At 42.0% G+C, this 23,825-nt stretch overlaps 1 protein-coding gene across 1 annotated transcript in view; it reads left to right on the top strand.

The window, feature by feature from the left end:
* dnah7 (dynein, axonemal, heavy chain 7) overlaps positions 1-23,825 on the top strand; it is a 461,512-nt gene that overhangs the window by 44,234 nt on the left and 393,453 nt on the right. The window contains exons 12-13 of the mRNA XM_068035667.1: positions 5,769-6,035; positions 6,312-6,439. Of these exons, the coding sequence (XP_067891768.1) occupies positions 5,769-6,035; positions 6,312-6,439 (395 nt within the window). The remainder of the gene's footprint in view (positions 1-5,768; positions 6,036-6,311; positions 6,440-23,825) is intronic.

Here is a 23,825-nt window from a genome sequence, read left to right as displayed (position 1 = left end):
GAAAAATTCCGGCCATGGAAACTGATGCTATGTTTCCCAGGAGCTTACATGTGATACATAATACATCAGAAATGTGTGGGACAGGATATGGATAAATCTTTTCCTGTTTGTAATTTTTGTGAATATATACAGCAAAGCAAAACGTTTTGTTTTTTTAATAACGTGCGACCAGATCTCCTGTAGTGTTGCTCACAGTGAGGCTGAACATTGCAGTTTTATGCTGTGTAATGTATACTATATTATCAGCACCACTGATTTACATTGATTGAATAAGCCAGTTGCATTGTGGAAGTGTTAGTGATATTTTTAGTGTTTAAAATCTTTGATTATGGCCATATTTGTGTGGAAACTGCAAATTAGTGGCTTGATGACTTAAAAATTCATAAATCTGTTTAGGTAATTTTTGTTTCTTACTTTTTTTAAAGTAATGGAGGGCAGCTACAGTGGCGAGGGAACTGAATTGCAGTAGCAGGACAGGAGCATTAGTGGCAGTGGCAGCTAAAAAGGCAGGAAAGAAAGGCTGTAGTCACAGTCCCAATTTTAAAATCTCCAGCATAAGTTGCACTGTGTACTGCAGTTGCATAGTCTATCTTGGAAATTCTGCTGGGAGGTTTCAGAGCTACGTAATTGGCAGTGCTATCTACTTTGGAGACCAAGCTTGACAAATGCATTCAGGGATATACAAAATATATATTTTGATATATAGGTCGAGGTATAGAATACAAAAGCAGGGATGTCATGCTGGAATTGTATGAAACACAGGTTAGTCCACAGCTGGAGTATTGCGTACAGTTCTGGTCACCACAATACAGGAAGGACATCATTGCTCTGGAGAGAGTACAGAGGAGATTTACAAGAATGTTGCCAGTGCTTGAAAGTTGCAACTATGAGGAAAGATTGGATAGGCTAGGGTTGTTTTCCTTACAACAGTGGAGGCTGAGGTGTGACTTAATTGAGGTGTATAACATGATGGGCCTAGATAGAGTAGACAGGAAGAACCTGTTTCACCTAGTGGAGAGGTCAATTACCAGGGGGCACAGAAGGATTAGAGAGGACATGAGGAAAAATTTTTTCACCCGGAGGGGGGCGTATGTCTGGAATTCACTGCCAGGATCGGTGGTTGAGGCTGAAAGTCGCAGCTCATTTAAAAGGTACCTGGACCTGCACCTAAAGTGCTGTAAACTGCAAGGCTATGGACCGGGGGCTGAAAGGTGGGATAAGATTCGGCGGCTAGTTTTGCCAGCCGGTGCAGGCACAATGGGCTGAATGGCCTCTTTCTGTGCCGTAACTTCTCTATGGTTCTATGGTTCTACATGTTTCATTGAAAACTCTTTCACTATTTGTTACTCATAGCAGGTGTTGATAAGCTTTTTTGATAAATATGTCTTATTGTGTGACAGAGAGAGCTGCTACTTTACAATGAAAGTCTATCACTCTGTAATTGTGAAAAACGATCCACCTATTCTAATCCCACCTTCCAGCATTTGGTCCGTAGCCCGGCAGATTACAGCACTTGAGGTGCATATCCAGACTTCTTTTGAATGAGTTGAGGGTTTCTGCCTCAACTACCCTTTCAGGCAGTGAGTTCCAGACCCCCACCACCCTCTGGGTGAAAAAGTTTTTCCTCATCTCCCCTCTGATTTTTCTACCAATCACTTTAAATCCATGCCCCCTTGTCACTGACCTCTCTGCTAAGGTGAAAAGGCCCTTTACCTCCACTCTATCCAGGCCCCTCAAAATTTTGTGCATTTCAATCAGATCTCCCCTCAACCTTCTCTGTTCCAAGGAGAACAACCCCAGCCTATCTAATCTTTCCCCATAGCTGCATTTTTCATGTTTTGCATGTTTGGGACCTCTGCAATTGAGCCTGTCAAAATTTGTGGGGTCCCAGGGATGTCCCCAAGATTAACATGCAAATGATGATTGATTACACCACTGGGATTACATATTGGCTGCCCATCATGATGGAGAGGTTGGGAATCCTGACTGATGTTTCCCACTCATTTAAGAAGTATTTAGATGAGCACTTGAAATGCCATAGCATACAACGCTACGGGCCAAGTGCTGGAAAATGGGATTAAAATAGATAGGCTTGATGGCCGGCGCGGACACGGTGGGCCGAAGGGCCTGTTTCTGTGCTGTATAACTCTATGACTCTGGTGGGGGAGAGGTGCGTGGGGGGAGTTGGATTCTGGGTGCCCCCCAGAAAAGTGTAATATGTTCCCTCTGCTCCTCGAAAGGGGCTGACATTTGACACAAAAATAAATTCTCTGTACTCAAAAGACGTGGAAACTCCCGATGTCTTGGTTCCCCAAGGGATTGATCCTAGGCCCCCACTCTTCAATGTCTTTATTGATGATCTGGACAGTGGTGTTGCGAGTATGGTAAGTTTGCAGATTGCACCAAATTCTGTGGTTGGGTTAAGATGGTGGAGGAATGCAATTAAATCTGAAAGGATTTATATGTCCTGGGAGAGTGGACCACACAATAGCAAATGGTGCTAAAATTAGATAAATGTATCATGCATGTTGGTAGAACCATGGCAGAATATGCATCACTTGTAGGGAACTATACTGAAAGATGTTGAGAGAGAAAAAGATCTTAGTGTTACTGTGCTAATATCACTAAAGGTTTATGAACAATGACTGGATGTTTTTCTGATTTAGACAGAAGCTGCAGTGGGGTCTCCCAGGGGTCAAAAGTAGGATATTGATTTTCTTTTCATATATAAATGACCTGGACTTGGGTATAAGGAGTATAATTTTGAAGTTTGCTGATGATACACAATTTGGCAACATAGTAAATGGTGATTGGGATGGTAGCAGACTTCAGGTGGACTTGGACAGACTGGTGAAATAGGTAGACACAACAGTTACATTTTAATGCGAATAAGTGTAAAGTGATGCACTTTGGAAGAACCAAAATGAAGTGGCAGTATAATCTAAATGGTACTATTGTGAGGGGGGTGCAAAAGCAGAGGGACCTGGAGGTGCACATTCACAAATCTTTGAAGGTAGCAGGGCAAGCTGATAAGGCAGTTGAGAAAGTACATGGCATACTTGGCTTTGCAAATAGGGGTATTGAATGCAAAAATAAGGAGGCCATGCCAAACATTTACAAATGTTTGTTTTGGCATCAGCTGTAGTATTGTGTTCAATTCTTGGCACCACAGTTTAGGAAGGATGTCAAAATCCTGGAGAGGGTACAGAGAAAATTTACCAGGAGGATGCCAGGGATGACCCAGTTCCGTTATGTGGAGAGACTGGAGAAGCTGGAGAAGATGGTTAAGGGAAGACTGAAGATAAGTATTCAAAATTATTAGAGGTTCTGAAAGAGCAAGTAGGGAAAAACTGTTTCCTCTGGCACATGGGTTGGTAACAATGGTCATAGATTTAAAATAATTGGCCTAAGAACAAGAGGGGAAATGATTTCACACAAGCAGTTGTTACAATTTAGAACACATTACCTGAAAGGGTGGTGGAATCAAAAGGTCCAGAGGAAAGCTACAAGAATGATTCATAACTTAAAGAACCTCATCTATTCTGATAAGCTGAAGGATCTTGGTCCATTTACTATAGAGCAACAGACTTAGTGACCTGATAGAGGTCTATAAAATAATTAAAGTGTTGACTAGCATCTCTATTGATAAATTATTCCAGTTTAAGAAATTGGGGAGGACTGGGGAAATGGGTTCAACTAGGTAAGGGTAGGAAAAGACTGGATATTAGGCGGCTCTTCTTTTCCCGGAGATTTGTAAGCCTCTGAAACATATTACCAGTTGTTGTGGGTTCTGACTTACTGCATGCCTTCAAGAGGGAGCTGGACCAATTTCTGACTGGGGTAGAGAATGCATCATTTATAAGGTAAGTGATTTTATAGATAACACGGAGTCCATATGATCTCCTGGACTAGTTTTGATCACATGAGAGGGTTGGAGAACATTTACATGGCTGCAGCATTGGTAAGGAGATGTGGTCGGTTGGAAGTGGGAAGAAGTGTTTAATCTTTCTGGTCTGGCCATCATAGTGTGAGGCAGGCTTGATGGACCATTTGGTCTTTTCCTCACTATTAGTTTGAAGACATCAGCGACAAATAACAGAGTGTCCTTGTTTGTTCTCCGACTTAAAAAGTGCCATGTTGTTGGAAATCTACTGGCAATTGGGTGAATTTAATCTTGACAGAAAAGCATGACAGTCAGAAGAAACCTGATGGATATGATAATGTCTGGCGCTATGTAAAAGTTGTTGCTGCCTGGTTGACTACCTTAAAATGAAGTCAAACTGCTCAGAAAGTGAGTATGATGCGGTCTCGCTGGGTGCAAACAAGCAGGAGATTGAGACGGTGGCATCATTACTGTTTGATGTATGTGTTGGGATTGATCAAAGGACATATATGTATGCACATATGGGTACAATTGATGGCTCTTTGAACTTTGGGGTTCTGCCATTCAGTAAAATTACAGTGCCTTAATGTATTGATGCCAGTTGTCCATGAGGAAGGTGATGAAATGGTTCCAAAGCAAAGAATGCATCTGTAACTTGCTTGTTACATCTGTGTACAGTTGACTGACTAATGCTATTGATGATGTAATCTTGGTATGACTATGTAGCATACACATTCACTGCAGTAGTGACCTTTGCATTTTTTGGCAATGTAGTGCCTACAGTAGAGGTGAGTTACAAATTAGTTTGCAGCATGTGACAGAATAATGCACGGCTTCAGCCGGCACTGCTCTTGGGTCAGTAGAACTTAGGAATGCTTTAGTTTGTATATTCTGTAGTTAGGATACCAGCATGTAGGCACCATATGTCTGACCAGCTTGACCTCTATTCCATTTCTGTTCCTCTTCTTTTTCCAAGATACAAGACATTACCAACAGTAAATTTTTTGGAATGGGGAATAAGTGCAAAATTGGAAGACCTATCGCAGTAGACCATGTGGAAGACAACAAAAAGAAAATTGAAAAAAAAATGTTGACAAAGACTTTACAGCACTTTTTAAAGTGCTACAATAGATGCATTAAACTTACTTTCCTCACTGTAGTAATGCTGGATGTTTGTTTTGTACAGGTGTGAGTTATGCCATGTAGAGACTTATAATATTGGAAAAGGGGACATGTATAGCCACTGGCTGGGAAATTCATTGGAGCTGATCCTAATCCACTGGTGAAACTTTGTTGGAAGTACAGCAGAAATCCCATTTATATCAGTAAACCTGAAATTCTGGCAAAGTTATGGTGGTGGAGTGGGACTAGCTCCGAGGAACTTCCTGACCTATGTATTTTCTGCCTCCTTTAAATACGTTCACCAATATTTGGATGAGTGCATCCAATATCCTGCCGAAGTGATGCCAGAAAATAAGTTTGATGCCACGATCATTGGGGATCCTGTGTACCTGCCCAGATTTCTTTCCCATTCATCTGAAATTGGGCAGTAAAACGGGAAAATTTAGGCTCAGTGTCTGTAGGAGGGCCCAAACCATTCAAATTTATTATATCCGCAGTTTAGTATGTGGAGCCTCACTTGATGAATAGTTGGACGAGGATGTGATCTCACCAGTTTTGTGACTCTCCTAGTTTATCGGTTATTAAAATTATTAACTAGAAAAGTGGAATCTGGTACATTGATCTCTACCCCCATTTGTCCAATCTGCTGTTCCATTGAGTGAGACTCCATCCCAGGAGCACTTAACTCAGAAAACATAGTTTACTACTACTTTTAGGAATTGCTTCTTGTGCACTCAGAAGAAATATTTTTTCCTTGTTATAGTCTGGTGTTAAGACCACTCTGAAACCAATAATCTTGGATGAAATCGTGGAGGAAAACAAAAGAAAAGTTATAGAGATCATTGCCAAAGAAAGTTTGGGACCCCAGGAGCATACCAAACTATATGATAAGTATACCATGCTCATAAATAGGCAAGCTGACGTGGATGTAGAGCAATTCCTGAATGAAGAGCATACATTTGAAGAGACGGCACAGGAAGTTATGAAGTATCTGAAACTAAAAGAGGAAATTAAGTATGGGTCTCAAAAGGTACCTACTAGCTCAAGTTTAAATGATAAATTATCTATTTGTGTTTGTATAAGAATGCATTAATATATGTATATTTTAATTTCTACAGCTACATTTATTAATCCATTTATGAAACTTTTTAATCTACATTTTATAGCTGTATACTAGATGATAATATTAACATTAAATAAGTAATTCAGATCATATAAAAAAAACGTTGGTAGCACAGTTGTGTTTTTCATGCAGCTATACTAATGTACTCTTATTTTGTGTAATTGCCTTAATTTTTTGCTCTAGGTTGTTCGCTTGGGGATGTTTGAGGTGCACTGTGATGAACTCATAAGGGCTCTTGTGAAACGGGCAGACGCTCAGTGTGAGAAACTTCTGAATAGGATAAACAAATATCATCAGGATGCAAATAAAGCGTTAGTACTATTCCCAAACTGCTTCAGTAAAATAGTATATTTTGTAGAAATACTCATATATAATTGTGCAACCTTTCAAGCACGACAATAATTGGAGCTGCTTAATGTTTGCTAATTAGTTCTTCCAAATCTTCCTTATGCTGCTACACCCCATGACACTATTTCCTACTTCTGCTAAACCCAAGATACTTAACTGCAACTTGGTAATAGGTATGTTGCCTATCTAGGGCTATGATTAGGGATATCTCAAACCAGCTTGAAAGGCTATTGGAGAGTGAGGGGTAGGATCCAGTTGTTGTGGTCCATGTTGGTACCTGCAACATAGGAAAGAGTAGGCAAGAGGTCCTGTTCAAAGAGTACTAGGAGCTTTTTTTTAAAAAAGGACCTCAAGGGTAATAACCTTTGAATTATTAACTAAATCACGTGCAAATGGTATAGGGATAGGCAGATTAGGAAGGTGAACATGTGGTTGAAGGAATGGTGTGGAACAAAGGGCTTCCATTTCATGGGGCACTGGCACCAGGTAGGAATGATTTGAATTGTTGGGACAAGCTCTATCTGAACTGTTTGGGACTAGGTTCTATCGGAAGGGATGAATAGGTTGGCCACAAGGACTTTAAACTAGTAAATGTGGGTGGGTGAAGGGAGATTTTAAATTCCAAAGAAAAGGTCGAGGCATCAGCACAGCATAGGACTGTGGGTAAAGTCAAGCAGAATGGGACAGAGAGTTTAACAAAAATTGTACATCAGCGAATAGGGTCATTGCAGGGAATAGAAGTGAAAAATGAAATTAAAAGTTCTTTATCTGAATTCACAAAGCATCTGCAATAAGCAAGATGAACTAGTAGTACAAATAGAGGTAAATGATTTAGATCTAATTGCCATTACAGAGACATGGGGCTGGATTTTAAGGAGCCTTTGATATCAGGTTCTGTGGCTGGCGGGGGTGGGAGGCGTGAAGGTGGCCGCGGACCTCAACGCTGGCAGGACCCGGCCCGATTCTCCCAGTGGTGGCGCACCTTGGCGGCCTCCCCAACACTGGGCGATAGGATCATAATTTGAATATTTAAATCAATTAAAATAATTGATTTAAATAAACTTGCCTCGCCTTCTGATGTCCCGTTGCGATCTTCGGCCCATGCCTTCAAGTCCCCGTCCAGGGAAACGAGGCGCAACATTGATGGGGAGGTGTGGAGAAGGTAAGTTTCTCAGTGCAGGGGTGGAGGTGGGGGACCGGGGTCAAATTAATATCATGAGTGTAGGGGATGGTGGGAAGAGTTATCATTTAAAGTTTGTGCAGCTGGTGGGAGGGGGCGGGGTGAAAGGTCAGGTGGTAAGGGTAAATGTTTTGTTGTGGGGGTGAAGGGCAAATAATCAATTGTTAGTGAGTGAGCGGGGGGGTGGGTGGGAGAGGGGTGAAAGAGATGTATTTATTTAATTTCATTAAATCTTTCTTTAAATATTTAAATATGCCGGTAGGAAGCTGACGCCATTGCCGGGGATGGACAGCCCGCCCCCTCCACGTGATTGGGAGAGGCGGCCCTACCCCTGCTATTTAAATGAGCCGCCACACTTGGAATTACAGCGACTCTTTGCCGTGCAGCCCGCATGGGTGGGCCGCCATTTTTTCCTCCTGCCACCAATTTCAGCAGCAGCCTTATAAAATTCAGCCCATGGTTACAAAGTAATCAAGGGTGGGAAATAAATACTCAAGGGTACACAATATTTCAGAAAGACAGAATTGCAAATGAGGAGGGTAGCCCTAAGAGTAAAGGATGACATAAGAACATTAGTGAGAAAGGATCTGGCCTCAGAAGATCATGAAGTAGAATCAGTATGGGTGGAAATCAGGAATAGCAAGAATCAGAAAACGCTGATGGGAATAGTTTATAGGCCCCCTAACAATAGTTATACCGTTGGGCAGAGCATTAAACAAGAAATTATTGAGCTTGTAACAAAGGCAATATAATAACTGTGGTGAACTTTAACCTTCATATAGACTGGGACAATGAAATTGGCAAGAATGGTCTAGAAGATGAGTTTGTAGAATGTTTTCGTGACAGTTTCTTGGAGCATTACGTCATGGAACTGACTAGGGATAATGCTCTCTTACATTATTGTGTAATGAAGCAGGGTTAATTAGTAATGTCATAGTAAAAAGTTCCACTGGGAAATAGTGATCATAATACTATTGAATTCCATGTTAAGTTTGAAAGTGACATGCTCCAATCCCAAACAAGAATCTTAAACTTAAAGCCAGTTAGATAGGGATGAGGGGAGAACTGGCTAAGGTTGATTAGGTAAATAGACTGAAAGGTCTGGCGATAAATGAACAATGGGAAACATTGAAAGAAATAATTCAAAATGTTCAACAAAAGTACATTGCACTGAAAAACAAAACGTCAGCAAGAAAGACCCATCCGTGGCTCACTCAGGAAGTTAAGGATAGTACTAGATTAAAAGAAGAGCCTTTCAATGTTGCAAAAAAAGAGTAGCAAGTCTGAGGATTGGGAGTGTTTTCGAAACCAGCAAAGGGCAATCAAATAATGATAAGGGGAAAAAATAAAACATGAGAATAAACCAGCCAGTAATATAAAAACAGATTGTAAGAACTTTTATTAGCATATAAAAAGAAATGGAGTAACTAAAGTAAACGGTCCTTTAGAAGCAGAGACAGGGGAAATTATCATGGGGAATGGGGAAATGGCAGAGGCATTGGACAAATATTTTGTGTCTGTCTTCACAGTAGAAGACATAAGTTTCATACCAGAAATAGACGGTAACCTAGAGGCTAAAAAGTGTGAGGAAATTAAGGAAATTACTATCAGCAGAGAAAACTTAAGGGATTAAATAAAATCTGACATCCTTAGGACCTGATGGCCTATACCCTAAGGTTCTAAAAGAGATAGCTGCAGTGATAGTGAGTCCGCTAGCTATGATTTTCCAAAATTCTTTAGATTTGGGAACTGTCCCATCAGATTGGAAGTTGGCAAATGTTACCCTGCTTTTCAAGAAAGGAGGGAGAGAGAAAACTGTGCACTAATGGCCAGTTAGCCGAACATCAGTCATTGGGAAAATACTGGAAATATTATTAAGGAAGTTTTAACAATGCAATTAGAAAAGCATAGTATGATTAGACTAAGCCAACATAGTTTTACTAAAGGGAAATTCTGTTTGACATATTTATTAGTTTTCTGAGGATGTAACTCGTAGGGTAGATAAAGGAGAAGCAGTAGATGTAGCATACCTGGATTTCCAAAAGGCATTCGATAAGGTGCCATACAAAAGGTTAATAGGCAAGATAAGGGCTCATGGTATTGGGGCTAATATATTAGCATGGTTAGAGGATTGGTTAACAGACAGGAAGCAAAGAGTGGGCATAAACGGGGCACTTTCAAGTTGGCAGGCAGTGAATAGTGGAGTGCTGCAAGGATCAGTGCTGGGGCCTTAGCTATTTTCAATCTATATCAATGACTTAGATGAAGAGATAGAGAGTAATGTATCTAAGTTTGCTGATAATACAAAGGTAAGCTGTGAGGAGGACACAGAGGCAAAGAGGTATCGACAGGTTAAGTGAGTGGGCAACAAGATGGCAGATGGAGTATAATGTAGGGAAGTGTGAAGTTATTCACTTTGGTTGTAAGAATAGAAAAGCAGAATTTTATTAAAAGGAGTGAAACTTGTAAGTATTGCTGTTCAAAGAGACGTGGGTGTGCTTGTACAACGAACACAAAAGGTTAGCATACAGGTACAGCAAACAATTAGGAAGGCAAATAGCATGTTGGCATTTATTGCAAGGGGATTAGAGTACAGGAATAAAGAAGGCTTGCTACAATCATACAGGGTTTTGGTGATGCCACATCTGGAGTACTGTGTGCAGTTTTGGTCTCCACATTTTAAAAAAAGGATATACTTGTGTTGGAGGCGGTACAGGGAAGGTTTACTAAATTGGTGCCTAGGATGAGGGGATTGTCTTATGATGAGAGGCTGAGTAAATTGGGCCTATATTCTCTGGAGTTTAGAAGAATGAGAGGCGATCTCGTTGAAACATGCAAGATTCTGAAGCAACTGGATAGGGTAGATGCTGAGAGATTGTTTCCTTTGGTCGTGGAATCTAAAACATGGAGGCATAGTCTCAAGATAAGGGGGCGATCATTTACGACTGATGGACTGATTTACGATGAGGAGAAATTACTTCACTCAAAGGATTGTGAATCTTTGGAATTCTCTACTCCAGAGAATTGTGGATGCTCCATCGTTGAATACATTTAAGGCTGGGATAGACAGATTTTTTGATCTCTCAGGGAATCGAGGGGTATGGTGAGTGGTCGAGAAGGTGGAGTTGAAGCCTAAGATCAGCTACGATTGGATTGAGTGGCGGAGCAGGCTCGACGGGCTGTATGGGGTACACTTGCTGCTAGTTCTTGTGTTCTTGTGTGAAGTGGAAAAGGTAGTATAAATAATAATTCTAAAACAAATGAAAAGAAAGAGAATCGTGTAATAGAAATTGTGCTTTCGGCAGTACAGGTAAAGTGAAAACTAAAAGATGTAAAATAATTAAATAAGGAGAGATAAATAAGAAATATGAGAAAAACAGAATTAGGGCAGAAGGACAGGTTAGGGTGTGTGGCCCAGTTACGATCAGGTGGGGAATGTGTCTATGGGTCTTTTGCTGTCTTTGCCTGGTCTTAGTGTAACAGGGTTTAATTTTAATCACACTGTGTTTTGAACTCCCCTTTTTTGTGAATCCTTGTTCACCGTTTTCTAATTATAAGGCAAAGAAACCAACACATCAGGTTTTCTCAATTTTAAAGGAGAAAGATGAAATTTATTAAACCTTAAACTCTAATAAGGTTCACGCCTACGGATATACGACGCGCCCACACTAGCATGCACCTGAGATATGCACATGCAGGTAGGGACAGAAAACAGAAGAAAAGATAAGGTGGAACAGTTTGAGACAATATCTTGTTACCATGCTTCAAGCTCACGGTTTAGTCCTTTTGTAAGCAGTCTTGCTTTCGTCAGGGCCCAGTGTTCTTCTTAAACTTTGTTCATGTAGGAGACTTTTCTCTCTTTGAGGTTCACGCGTTTTCACAAGATTCAGTTCCGTGAGAAAGAGATGGGGCCGGCAGACAGGAGAGGAGGTAATTCTTGCTTCAGTTCCAGGAGCACACGGCGTTGAGTTCAAATCCTTTGTTGGAAATTCAAATTCTCTGCAACAGCCAGTGAGTCATGTGACTAAACCTAGTCTAACCATTTCTTCTGTGTATTGGGGAAGCAATGACTGGGTCCCCATTGTTCCAACACTGCTGGTACTATGAAAATGTTCTTCCAGTCAGGGGCTTGCAATTTTAAGTTTTAATTTTCATGTGGTGAGATAATGTGTGCCTCAGTCTTGGTAGGTGGGGGGCTTGCCTGACAGGCCCAAATAAGCATTTCTTATACAAATGCACGGGGTATAAGGAACAAATTGAATGAATTACAAGTGTGCATTCAATCTTGAAGGGATGGCATGGCAGCCATTACTGAAACATAGTTGTAAGACATCAGGACTAGGAACTGAATATACAGGTTATAAGGTCTACAGGAAGAATAGGGAAACATGTAGATGGGGAGGAGTAGCCTTGGGATTAAGGACAAAATTGCTTCAATGATAAGAGAGGATATAACGAGAAGTAAGCAGGCAGTAGAAAATTGATGGGCTGAATGAAGAAATAGAAAAGGAGTCCAAACTGTAGTGGGTGTTGTGTATAGGCCCCCTGGTAGTAGCTGGGAAGGGGCAGAATATCAAAACAGATCTTAGACAACCATGCAATGAAGGCAACTTGGTTTTATGGGAGATTTTAACTTTCAGATAGATTGGCAAAAGCAGACTAGCTTATTTCAGAAAGGTAGTAAATTTCTCGGAGGTGCTCAGGATAGTTTTCTGCAATAATCCATCTGAGAACCAACAAAAGGGCATGTCACAAAAACAATGTGCTGGAAATACTCAGCAGGTTTGGCAGCACCTATGGAGAGAGAAACAGTTAACGTTTCAGGTCTGTGAACTTTCATCAGTTCTGATGGTTGGGCCTAGGGCACTACCCTGAGGAACCCCTGCAGTGATGTCCTGGAACTGAGATGATTGATCTCCAGCAACCATAACCATCTTCCTTTGTCCTAGGTATGACTCCAACCCGTGGAGAGTTTTCCCAGATTCCCATTGACCCCAGTTTTGCTAGGGCTCCTTGATGCCATTCTCAGTCAAATGCTGCCTTGATGTCAAGGGCAGTCACTCTCACTCTCACCTCTGGAGTTCAGCTCTTTTGTCCATGTTTGACAAACGACAAATGTCGTTTGATCACACTGTGGGCGACCCCTTCTATCACTCTGCTGATGATCGGGAGTACACTGTTAGGGCAGTAATTGGCCGGGTTGGATTTGTCCTGCTTTTTGTGCACAGGACATACTCGGGCAATTTTCCACATTGCCGGATAGATGCCAATGCTGTAGCTGTACTGGAACAGATTGGCTAGGGGAGCAGCTAGTTCTGGAGCACAAGTCTAAAGTACTATTGCCAGACTGTTGTCAGGGCCCAAAGCCTTTGCAGTATATAGTGCCTTCAGCCGTTTTTGATATCATATGGAGTGAGTCAGATTGGCTGAAGGCTGGCATCTGTGATGCTGGGGACCTCAGGAGGAGGCTGAGATGGATCATCCACTTGGGGCACTTGTGGCTGAAAATGGATGCAAATGCTTCAGCCTTGTCTTTTGCAATGATGTGCTGGGCTCCCCCATCGTTGAGGATGGGGATATTTGTGCAGCCTCCTCCTCCTGTCAGTTGTTTAATTGTCCACCACCGTTCATGACTGGATGTGGCAGGACGGCAGAGCTCAGATCTGATGCGTTGTTTGTGGGATCGCTTAGCCCTGTCTATCACATGCTGTTTCCGATGTTTGGCATGCAGGTAGCCCTGTGTTGTAGCTGCACCAGGCTGACACCTCATTTTTAGGTATGCCTGATGCTGCTCCTGGTATGCCCTCCTGCACTCTTCATTGAACCAGGGTTGGTCCCCGGACTTGATGGTAATAGTAGAGTGGGGGATATGCCGGGCCACGAGGTTACAGATTGTGGTTGAAGAAAGTTCAGAGCCTCATGGATTCCCAGTTTTGAGTTGCTAGATCTGATCGAAATCTATTCCATTTAGCACGGTGGTAGTGCCAATCAACAAGATGGTGGGTACCCTCAATGTGAAGATGGGACTTCGTCTCCGCAAGGACTGTGTGGCGGTCATTCCTACCAATACTGTCATGGACAGATGGATTTGCGACAAGTAGATAGGTGAGGACGAGGTCAAGTAGGATTTACCCTCTTGTTGGTTCATTCATCTGCCGCAGACCCAGTCTAGCAGCTATGTCCTTTAGGACTCAGCCAGCTCGGTCAGTAATAGTGTTACCAAGCCAACCAGAGTACATTTTGTGCCCTTTCCACCCTCAGTGTCAGCTGACAACATGGCCACTATCTCAGACCCTGCTTCCAGCCGGTGAATGATTGGCCACCCCGCCTGCTGGATATTAATTGGCCAGCCGGCGCAAGATCGCTCTGAGCACGGGGATTGGGGCAAGAGGGCCAGCACCACCCGCTTCTGGTCCTGCCTTCCCCTCACCACCAGGTTATGTAAAATCCCAGACCTTCTTTTAGAATGAGAAAATTGCACATGTTATGAATGCTGGACCTTGTAAAATGATTGTTTTAAAACACTGTGATTTTTAAAATCTCAAGATGGAGTCAGGGAGGTCAGGTGACCTCACATCCACGCTGTGAAAGGATAAGACAGAAGTCTTGGTTACCAGTACAACAGAGAATACAGTTCAAAAACTTTTTTTGGAAAAAAAAACAGCAGGGCTAACACCTGAATACCAATAGGTTTCGCCCTCCCAGACTTTCGGCTCGTAAAACAAGGAGTCATTAATTTGAAAGATGCAAATGTACCATGCAGCTGTTAACATGTAGGAACAATGGAAGGACCAAGTGGCTCGATGAAACCAGACTTCTGGACTCTGCATATTGGAACAGTACAATAAGCTATTGATTTTTGAATCCACATAAATTCAACAGACGTTTGGAAGGCAGACAGGCTATATGAAGGGAAATCAGTAGTTGCAGCCTCACAGCATGCTGTGAGAAAGGAAGACAACCAGTAGTGGCAGCTCAAGAAGGAACACCTGCTGTGAGAAGCTGGAAGTAGTAAAAGGCTGTGAAGACTTGAACGTGTTTAGAAAGTTGAAGACCAGCAGGACAACCAGGAAATGCCTTATTGACAATGTGCAGGTCAGAAGTGCTTGGAGATATCAGCAAAGAGGACATTAATTTCTGAAAAGGTCTGGAAGATCCAACCCATTGCAACTGGGAGGAGTTTGGGACTTTAACCGCCAAGGATCTCGCCATCAAAAAGGACAGTGTAACGTACAAATGTGGTGTGAGGTTTTCAAGTATAATAAGTAAAGAAAATACCTTTCTTTGTAATTTGGACTATCAGCTACTCATAAAGTACTAGTCAGTTAATTGGGGATTTCCATTAATTTAATTGTTATAATAAAAGTCTTAATGTGAAAACTGGTGTAATTCTTGAAATTGGTCTGGGGGTTCATATCTCATATATTTCACGTTAATGTTAGTGATCTCACTGAGCTTGTAACAATTTGGAGGTTCAGGTCTGGGATACAAATTCAGAGGCTGTAAAACGGGTACATTGGAATTGACTAGAATTTAAACAAACAAGGTTTCACAATTACTTTTGCTATACACTTGGGAAGATTCAGCATGTCTACTTTTAATGCTCAAGCCTTTGCATAGAGAGATTTGACTCTCAATCATTTAACACAGTTAACAGTGAATGCATTAATTGCTGTAGCAGAGCAATTATGGATTAGTTTGAGGCAAGAGTTGTTGATGTGTTGGCATGGCATTTTAAACTTGAAGAAAAGGGTGATCCTGGTAGCTCTCAGATTGAGTTAGCTCGAAAAAGAAGGAAGAGAAGAGGAAAGGGGGAAAAAAAGAAAGGGACAGACAATTACAACTTGAACTGAGAAAGCTTGAATTTGCAGGGAAAGAAAAAGAAAGGAAAAAAGAATTACAACTTGAGATGAGAAAACTTAAAGAGAAAGGAAAGAAAAAGAGAGTTACAGAAAGAAAGAGAAGCCAGGAAATTTGCACTGGACTTCGAAAAACTTTGATTATGCAAACAGGGAGTGTTAAGGAGGTTTGAGGATCAATCCGATTTAACTCCTTGCTTTGATTTGGCAACAAATATTTGCTTAGTGCCCAAATTCAGTGAAGAAGGAGCTGAAATGCTCTTTGTGTCCTTGGAAAAAATTGGTACGAAGTTGCAATGGCTGAAGGAAAGTTGGACAGTTTTATTGCAATGTGTATTAGTGGGAAAAGCATTAGCTGTTTATTCAACATTTTCAGAGGAACAGTCAAGTGATTATGAAGTGGTGAAAACTGCAGTTCTTAAAGCTTGTACCAGATGCTTAAAGGCAAAAATTCAGGAATTTTAAAAAAAGAAACAGGATCAGACATTTATGGAATTTGCTAGAGAGAAGGAAATTATATTTGATCATTGGTGCCAGTCCCTGAAGATTGTGCAAGATTTTGAAAGCCTTTGGGAAGTAATCCTAATAGAGGAAGTTAAAAATAGCATGCCTTCAGGAATAAGGTCCCACCTGGAAGAACATAATGTTGGCAAAATAAGGAATGCTGCAGAAATGGCAGATGATTACAAATTGACTCACAAAAGCAGTAGTTGTGGGCCCAGTTTGGGAACTTTCAGAGGAATTGGACAGATAGGAGAGTGCATAATGAGAAGAGATTCAGTTTTAATGAGAGGAAGGATACAGGCAACCCTCAGGATGGTAAAATGATAGTCAGACTGGGGTTAAGTCAAAACATGTTATTTTAATAATAAAAGAGGGCATATAAGATCAGAATGCTGGAAATTGATGGGCAAGGCCATAGCTCTAATGGGTTTACCGAAAGCCTGTCCTGAAAAGGTGGTGCTGTTGACAAACCAGTGGCTTTGGCGATGTTGGACAGAGACAGAAGTGTTCAGTCTTGTGTGCTCATGAACCAAGTGAGGTCCTTGAAGGATATAGAAGTTTGGTGCTTGGGTATTGTGTCCCCATATTCATCAGATGAGGCAGACAAGCCGATTTGTGCTGCTTAGAGATACAGAGGCCACTCAGTCATTGATGATAGCAAAGGATGCAGATCTTCCCTGCAATAGTGCTATGAATGCAAAAGTCTGGTCCGGGGCATTGGGGGCGGGGGAAGGGAGGGGGTGAGGATGTGGGGGAGGTCATTTATTCGTACATTGCATAAGGTTAGCTTTGCATAATTTAGTCACGGTCTGGCAACAGTGGGAGTCATCCCAGGTTTGCATATTGAAGGGTGTATTTGTTGATTGGGAGCAATTTTGCTGGGGCTAAGGTATTGGTATTTCCATTAGTTTTGGAAAAGCCAGTTGAAGTTGCTGAAACTGAAGTTTTGCAGGAGGGATTTCCTGGAATATTCCCAGATTATGTAGTGATAAGATCCCAGGCTCATAAGGTTAAAGAAAATGAGAAGGATTCAGTGGTTGTGGAGGACAATTCAGATGTTTGGTTGGCTGAGACTTTTTCAAGGATTTGGATGAGGATGTTGGTGGAAAAGGCTCCAAGGCTATCAATGGTGAATTGTTTAGCAGATCATTTTTGATTGAGGCACAACAAGCAGAACCTGACTGAAGAGGTTTGTCTCAAACGGCGTGTTCTGAGGCAGAAGCTGAAAAGGTCCCTGAGTGCAATTATATAAAGAATGACATTCTAATGAGAAAGTGGAGACCTCCCCAGAGACCTTCTGATGAGGATTGGGCTATAGCTCATCAGGTTGTTGTTCACCCAGAGTACCTTAGTGAGATTTTGAGAATTGCCTGTGAGATCCCAGTGGCAGGTCGTTTGGATATTCAAAAGACTTGGGCCAGGATAAGATAGCATTTTGATTGGCCAGGCTTGCATAAGGATGTGGTTGAATTTTGAAGAACTTGCCATACATGTCAGGTGAGGTGAGGTGAGAATGACTGCCCTTGACATCAAGGCAGCATTTGACCGAGTATGGCATCAAGGAGCCCTAGCAAAACTGAGATCAATGGGAATCGGGGAAAACCCTCCGCTGGCTGGAGTCATACCTAGCGCAAAGGAAGATGGTTCTGCTTGTTGGAGGTCAATCATCTGAGCTCCAGTACATCACTGCAGGAGTTCCTCAGGGTAGTGTCCTAGGCCCAACCATCTTCAGCTGCTTCATCAATGACCTTCCTTCAATCATAAGGTCAGAAGTGGGGATGTTCGCTGATGATTGCGCAATGTTCAGCACCATTCGTGACTCCTCAGATACTGAAGCAGTCCATGTAGAAATGCAGCAAGACCTGGACAATATCCAGGCTTGGGCTGATAAGTGGCAAGTAACATTCGCGCCACACAAGTGCCAGGCAATGACTATCTCCAACAAGAGAGAATCTAACCATCTCCCCTTGACATTCAATGACATTACCATCGCTGAATCCCCCACTATCTACAGCCTAGGGGCTACCATTGACCAGAAACTGAACTGGAGTAGCCATATAAATACCGTGGCTACAAGAGCAGGTCAGAGGCTAGGAATCCTGAGGCGTGTAACTCACCTCCTGACTCCCCAAAGCCTGTCCTCCATCTGCAAGGCACAAGTCAGGAGTATGATGGAATACTCTCCACTTGCCTGGATGGGTGCAGCTCCAACAACACTCAAGAAGCTCGACACCATCCAGGACAAAGCAGCCCGCTTGATTGGCACACCATCTACAAACATTCACTCCCTCCACCACTGACGCACAGTGGCAGCAGTGTGTGCCATCTACAAGATGCACTGCAGCAATGCACCAAGGCTCCTTAGACAGCACCTTCCAAACCCGTGACCTCTACCAACTAGAAGGACAAGGGCAGCAAATACATGGGAACACCACTACCTGCAAGTTCCCCTCCAAGTCACACACCATCCTGACTTGGAACTATATCGCCGTTCCTTCACTGTCACCAGGTCAAAATCCTGGAACTCCCTTCCTAACAGCACTGTGGGTATACTTACCCCAAATGGACTGCAGCAGTTCAAGAAGGCAGCTCACCACCACCTTCTCAAGGGCAATTACTTCGGTTGTGGGTAAAATGTTGGAAAAGGTTATAAGAGATAGGATTTATAATCATCTTGAAAAGAATATGTTCATTAGAGATAGTCAGCACGGTTTTGTGAAGGGTAGGTCGTGCCTCACAAACCTTATTGAGTTTTTTGACAAGGTGACCAAACAGGTGGATGAGGGTAAAGCCGTGGATGTGGTCTATATGGATTTCAGTAAGGCGTTTGATAAAGTTCCCCACGGTAGGCTATTGCAGAAAATACACAAGTATGGGATTGAAGGTGAATTAGTGCTTTGGATCAGAAATTGGCTAGCTGAAAGAAGACAGAGGGTGGTGGTTGATGGTAAATGTTCATCCTGGAGTATAGTTTCTAGTGGTGTACCGCAAGGATCTGTTTTGGGGCCACTGCTGTTTGTCATTTTTATAAATGACCTGGATGAGGGTGTAGAAGGGTGGGTTAGTAAATTTGCGGATGACACGAAGGTCGGTGGAGTTGTGGATAGTGCCGAAGGATGTTGTAGGTTACAGAGGGACATAGATAGGCTGTAGAGCTGGACTGAGAGATGGCAAATGGAGTTTAATGCGGAAAAGTGTGAGGTGATTCACTTCGGAAGGAGTAACAGGATTGCAGAATACTGGGCTAATGGGAAGATTCTTGGTAGTGTAGATGAGCAGAGAGATCTTGGTGTCCAGGTACATAAATCCCTGAAAGTTGCCACCCAGGTTAGTAGAGCTGTTAAGAAGGCATATGGTGTGTTAGCTTTTATTATTAGGGGGATCGAGTTTAGGAGCCACGAGGTCATGCTGCAGCTGTACAGAACTCTGGTGAGGCCGCACCTGGAGTATTGCGTGCAGTTCTGGTCACCGCATTATAGGAAGGCTGTGGAAGCTTTGGAAAAGGTGCAGAGGAGATTTACTAGGATGTTGCCTGGTATGGAGGGAAGGTCTTACGAGGAAAGGCTGAGGGACTTGAGGTTGTTTTCGTTAGAGAGAAGGAGGAGAAGAGGTGACTTAATAGAGACATATAAGATAATCAGAGGGCTGGACAGGGTGGATCGTGAGAGCCTTTTTCCTCGGATGGTGATGGCAAACATGAGGGGACATAGCTTTAAGTTGAGGGGTGATAGATATAGGACAGATGTCAGAGGTAGTTTCTTTACACAGAGAATAGTAGGGGCGTGGAACGCCCTGCCTGCAACAGTAGTAGACTCGCCAACTTTAAGGGCATTTAAGTGGTCATTGGATAGACATATGGATGAAAATGGAATAGTGTAGGTCAGATGGTTTCACAGGTCGGCGCAACATCGAGGGCTGAAGGGCCTGTACTGTGCTGTTATGTTCTATGTTCTAATTAGAGATGGGCAATAAATGCTGGCCTGACCAGTGACGCCCACATCCCATGAATGAATAAATAAAAAACAGGTAGTTGGGAAGCTACAGCCTTCGATTAAGCCAGACCAGTTGATACCAATACCTGCTTATGATGAACCGTTTAATAGTGTTCTTGTGGATTGTGTCAGACCCTTACCCACAATTACCTCGGGTCACCAGTTTCTTCTAACCATTATGGATTTGTCCATTAGGTTTCCAGAGGCAATATTTTTGAAAAAGATCACAGCAAAAGTTGTTGTTGAGAGGTTAATTCAGTTTTTCACTAAATATGGATTGCCAAACGAAATTCCATGAGATCAGGTGTCAGATTCCATGTCAGGGTTATTTCAAGTCATCATGAGTAATTTGGGAGTGAGACAGTTCAAATCATCCACTTATCACCCGCAGTCACATGGTGCTTTGGAAAGGTATCACCAAACACAAAAAAAGTATGATAAAGGCCTATTGTTTTGAATATCCTTATGATTGGGATAAGGGGATATTTTTATTATTTGCCACAAGGGACATACTGGTTTCAGTCCATTTGAATTGGTCTATGCACATGAAGTTAGGGTTCCCTTAAACTCATTATGGAGAGATTTTAGCACAGGAAGAGGAAACTATTCTCTTAGATTATGTGTCAAAATTTCAAGAGAAACTTACAAAAACTTGAGGTGGCCAGAAAGCATCTCAAGATTTCTCAGCAACTGATGAAAACTCAAGCGGATAGAACAGCTAGGGTACTCAGTTTGCAACCTGGAGACAAGGTTTTAGTTTTGTTGCCTTTTCCTGGGAAACCATTGAAAGTTAGGTTCAATGGACCTTACTTCATTAAGAGGTAAACATAATTAAGTTAACTATTTGGTTAGCACCCCAGAAAAAGTCAAAGGGTGTGTCATATGAATATGCTGAAAAGATACTATGACCGTGAACCTTGTCAGACAGTAAATGTATGTCAAATGACAGAAGAGGAGGTTAAAGATAGTGTTACTTTTGAGGAACTGGAGGAAGGGGCAGAGACTGAGAACTCTCGGATTGAACCCCATGCGATGAAACTGACAAACACAGAAGTGTTAGAAAATGTAGATGCAGTTTTATACTACCTTTCTGAATAGCATAAAAGGGTTATAGCTGAGCTGTTAAGAATTTAAAGGCATATGTCCAGATAAGCAAGGTTGAACTCCTCTGACTATTCATGGGATTGATGTGGGAACAGTTACACCTATTAAACCGAACCCTTATCGACTCAATCCTGATAATTTGGCTCTTGTTGGTGAGGAGGTTCAATGTATGCTAAAGAACCATACATTTGAACTTAGTTTAATTCTGCCAGGGCCACTTAGTTCTTGACCTCATTACACCCTCGGTCCAAACATGGACAAAAGAGCTAAACTCGAGAGGTGAGGTGAGAGTGATTGCCCTGGATATTAAGGCAGCATTTGACCAAGTATGGCATCAAGGGGCCCTAGCCAAACTGAAGTCAATGGGAATCGAGGGGAAAACTCTCCACAGATTGGAGTCATACCTAGCACAAAGGAAGATGGTTGTGGTTGTTGGAGGCCAATCATCTCAGTCCCAGGACCTCACTGCAGGAGTTCCTCAGGGTAGTGTTCGAGGCCTAGCTGCTTCATCAATGACCTTCCCTCCGTCATAAGGTCAGAAGTGGGGATGTTCACTGATGATTGTGTGATGTTCAGTACCATTCGCAACTCTTCAGATACTGAAGCAGTTCCGTGTCCATATGCAGCAAGACCCGGACAACGTCCTCAAGAAAAAATGGGAGATACAGTGATTCCTAGGGATTGTGAGTTCTACCGGAAGTTCATTCCTAACTTCAGTACAGTCATAACTCCAGTGACAAATTTTTTGATAAAGGGCGTAAAGATCCAGTGGACAGAATCCTATCAAATGGCGTTTGAAACGTTAAAGGCCATTTTAATAAATTAACCATTCTAGTGGTGCCAGATTTTGGCAAGCTTTTTAAAGTGGCTATTGATGTCAGTAGAAGTAGGAGCAGTATTGCTCCAGGTTGATAATGAAGGAATCGAATGACCAGTCAGTTATTTTTCCAGAAAACTCATTAAGTGCAAAAATACTTAACTATTGAGAAGGAGGCTTTAGGTCACTTATTGACTCTTCAACATTTTGTAGTATACATCAATAATGGCCAAGGGGAAATAACAGTTGATGCTGATCATAATCCATCGAGGTTTCTAGAAAAATTTAAAACCCAAAATGATAGATTATTTCAGTGCAGCCTAATGTTAGACTAAAAAACATTCACCCTAAAGATCGTATACATTGCAGGAAGAGCAATGCAGTTGTCGATGCTGTATCCAGAATTTAAATAAGGGGTATAATGGAGGCAAACAACTCAAATATACAAAATTGTTGTTACCCGTGTAAAGTGTAAAATGTTAATAATGAAAATGTTTACAATGTTATACATGATTATGTTGTAAGAAAAATCATTAATACGGTCATGACTTTTCTAGTTTTATGGGGGAGTTGTCATGAAAGCTAGGCCTTGTAACATTTTGTTTATAAAAAATTGTGATTTTTAAGTGTTCAACATGGTCTTCCCAGGTGTCATTGTATACCAACAGATCAGCAAGGTACACAATGCAATTGCTCAGTCCAGCAATCACCTGGTTGGGCAACTCATAAAGTGTGGCTGTTGCATTTTTCATACCAAACGGCATGACCTTATACTGGAAGGTCAGGTGACCTCAAGTCCATGCTACAAAAGGACAGGACAGACGTCTTGGTTACCAGAAAATCAGAGAACACAGTTCAAAGACTTTCTTTTGAAAAGCACATGAACACATGAAGAACAATAGGTTTCTCCCCTCAGACTTTCGGGTTGTAAAACAAGGAGTCAGTAATTCTGAAGATGCATATGTACCAGGCAGCTGTTAACAATGGGAACATTGGAAGGCCTAAGTGGCTCTGTGAAACTGGACTTCTGGACACTGTATGTTGGAACAGTACTATAGCTATTGACTTTTGAGTCCCAATAAATTCAACAGACTTTCTGAAGACAGACAAGCTGTAAGATGGGAGGTCAGCAGTTGCAGCCTCAAGGCAGGCTGTAAGAAAAGAAGGCAACCAGCGGTGGCAGCTTGAAAGGGAAAGAGGGAACACCTGCTCTCAGAAGCCAGATACAGTGAAAGGTTGCAAAGACTTGAACCTGTTTTGAAAGTTGAAGCTTGAGGAGACATAGAAGAGCAACAAGATCACCAGGAAACATCTTATTCACAAATGTCCAGGTTGGAAGTGCTGGGAGAAGTGAGCGAAGAGGACATTGATTTTTGTAAAGGTCTGGGAGATCCAACCCATTGCAACTGGGAGGAGTTTGGGATTTTTAACCGCAAAGATGTTGCCATCAAAAAGGTCTGTAACGTACAAGTGTAGTGTGAGGTTTTCAAGTATTTTAACAAGTAAAGAAAATATCTTTGCAATTTGGGTTATCAGCTACTTAATTTAGTTGTTGTAATAAAAGTCTTTAAATGTGAAATATTATCATGTAATTCTTGAAATTGGTCTGGGGGTTCATATCTCGTCTCTTCCACGTTAATGATTTCACTGAACTCGTAACACACGTATCACTCCACTATGTAAGAAAGGTGAAAGAGGGAAACCAGAGAATTGGGAATTATGGCTCAGCTGGCCTGATACCTGTTGTCAGAAAATTACTATAATTAAGGATAGAGTAACTGAACACCTTTAAAAAAAATCTTCAGCTAATCAGAGAGACTCAGCATGGATTCATAAAGGGTAGGCTATGCCTGCTGAAACTGAATGAATTTTTTGTAGAGGTGACAGGGAAAT

The sequence above is a fragment of the Heterodontus francisci genome, chromosome 7 (genome assembly GCF_036365525.1).
Source record: "Heterodontus francisci isolate sHetFra1 chromosome 7, sHetFra1.hap1, whole genome shotgun sequence".
NCBI classification, from domain to species: Eukaryota; Metazoa; Chordata; class Chondrichthyes; order Heterodontiformes; family Heterodontidae; genus Heterodontus; species Heterodontus francisci.
The sequence above is the reverse complement of the archived record's forward strand: the minus strand, read 5'-3'. Positions and strand labels throughout refer to the sequence as shown.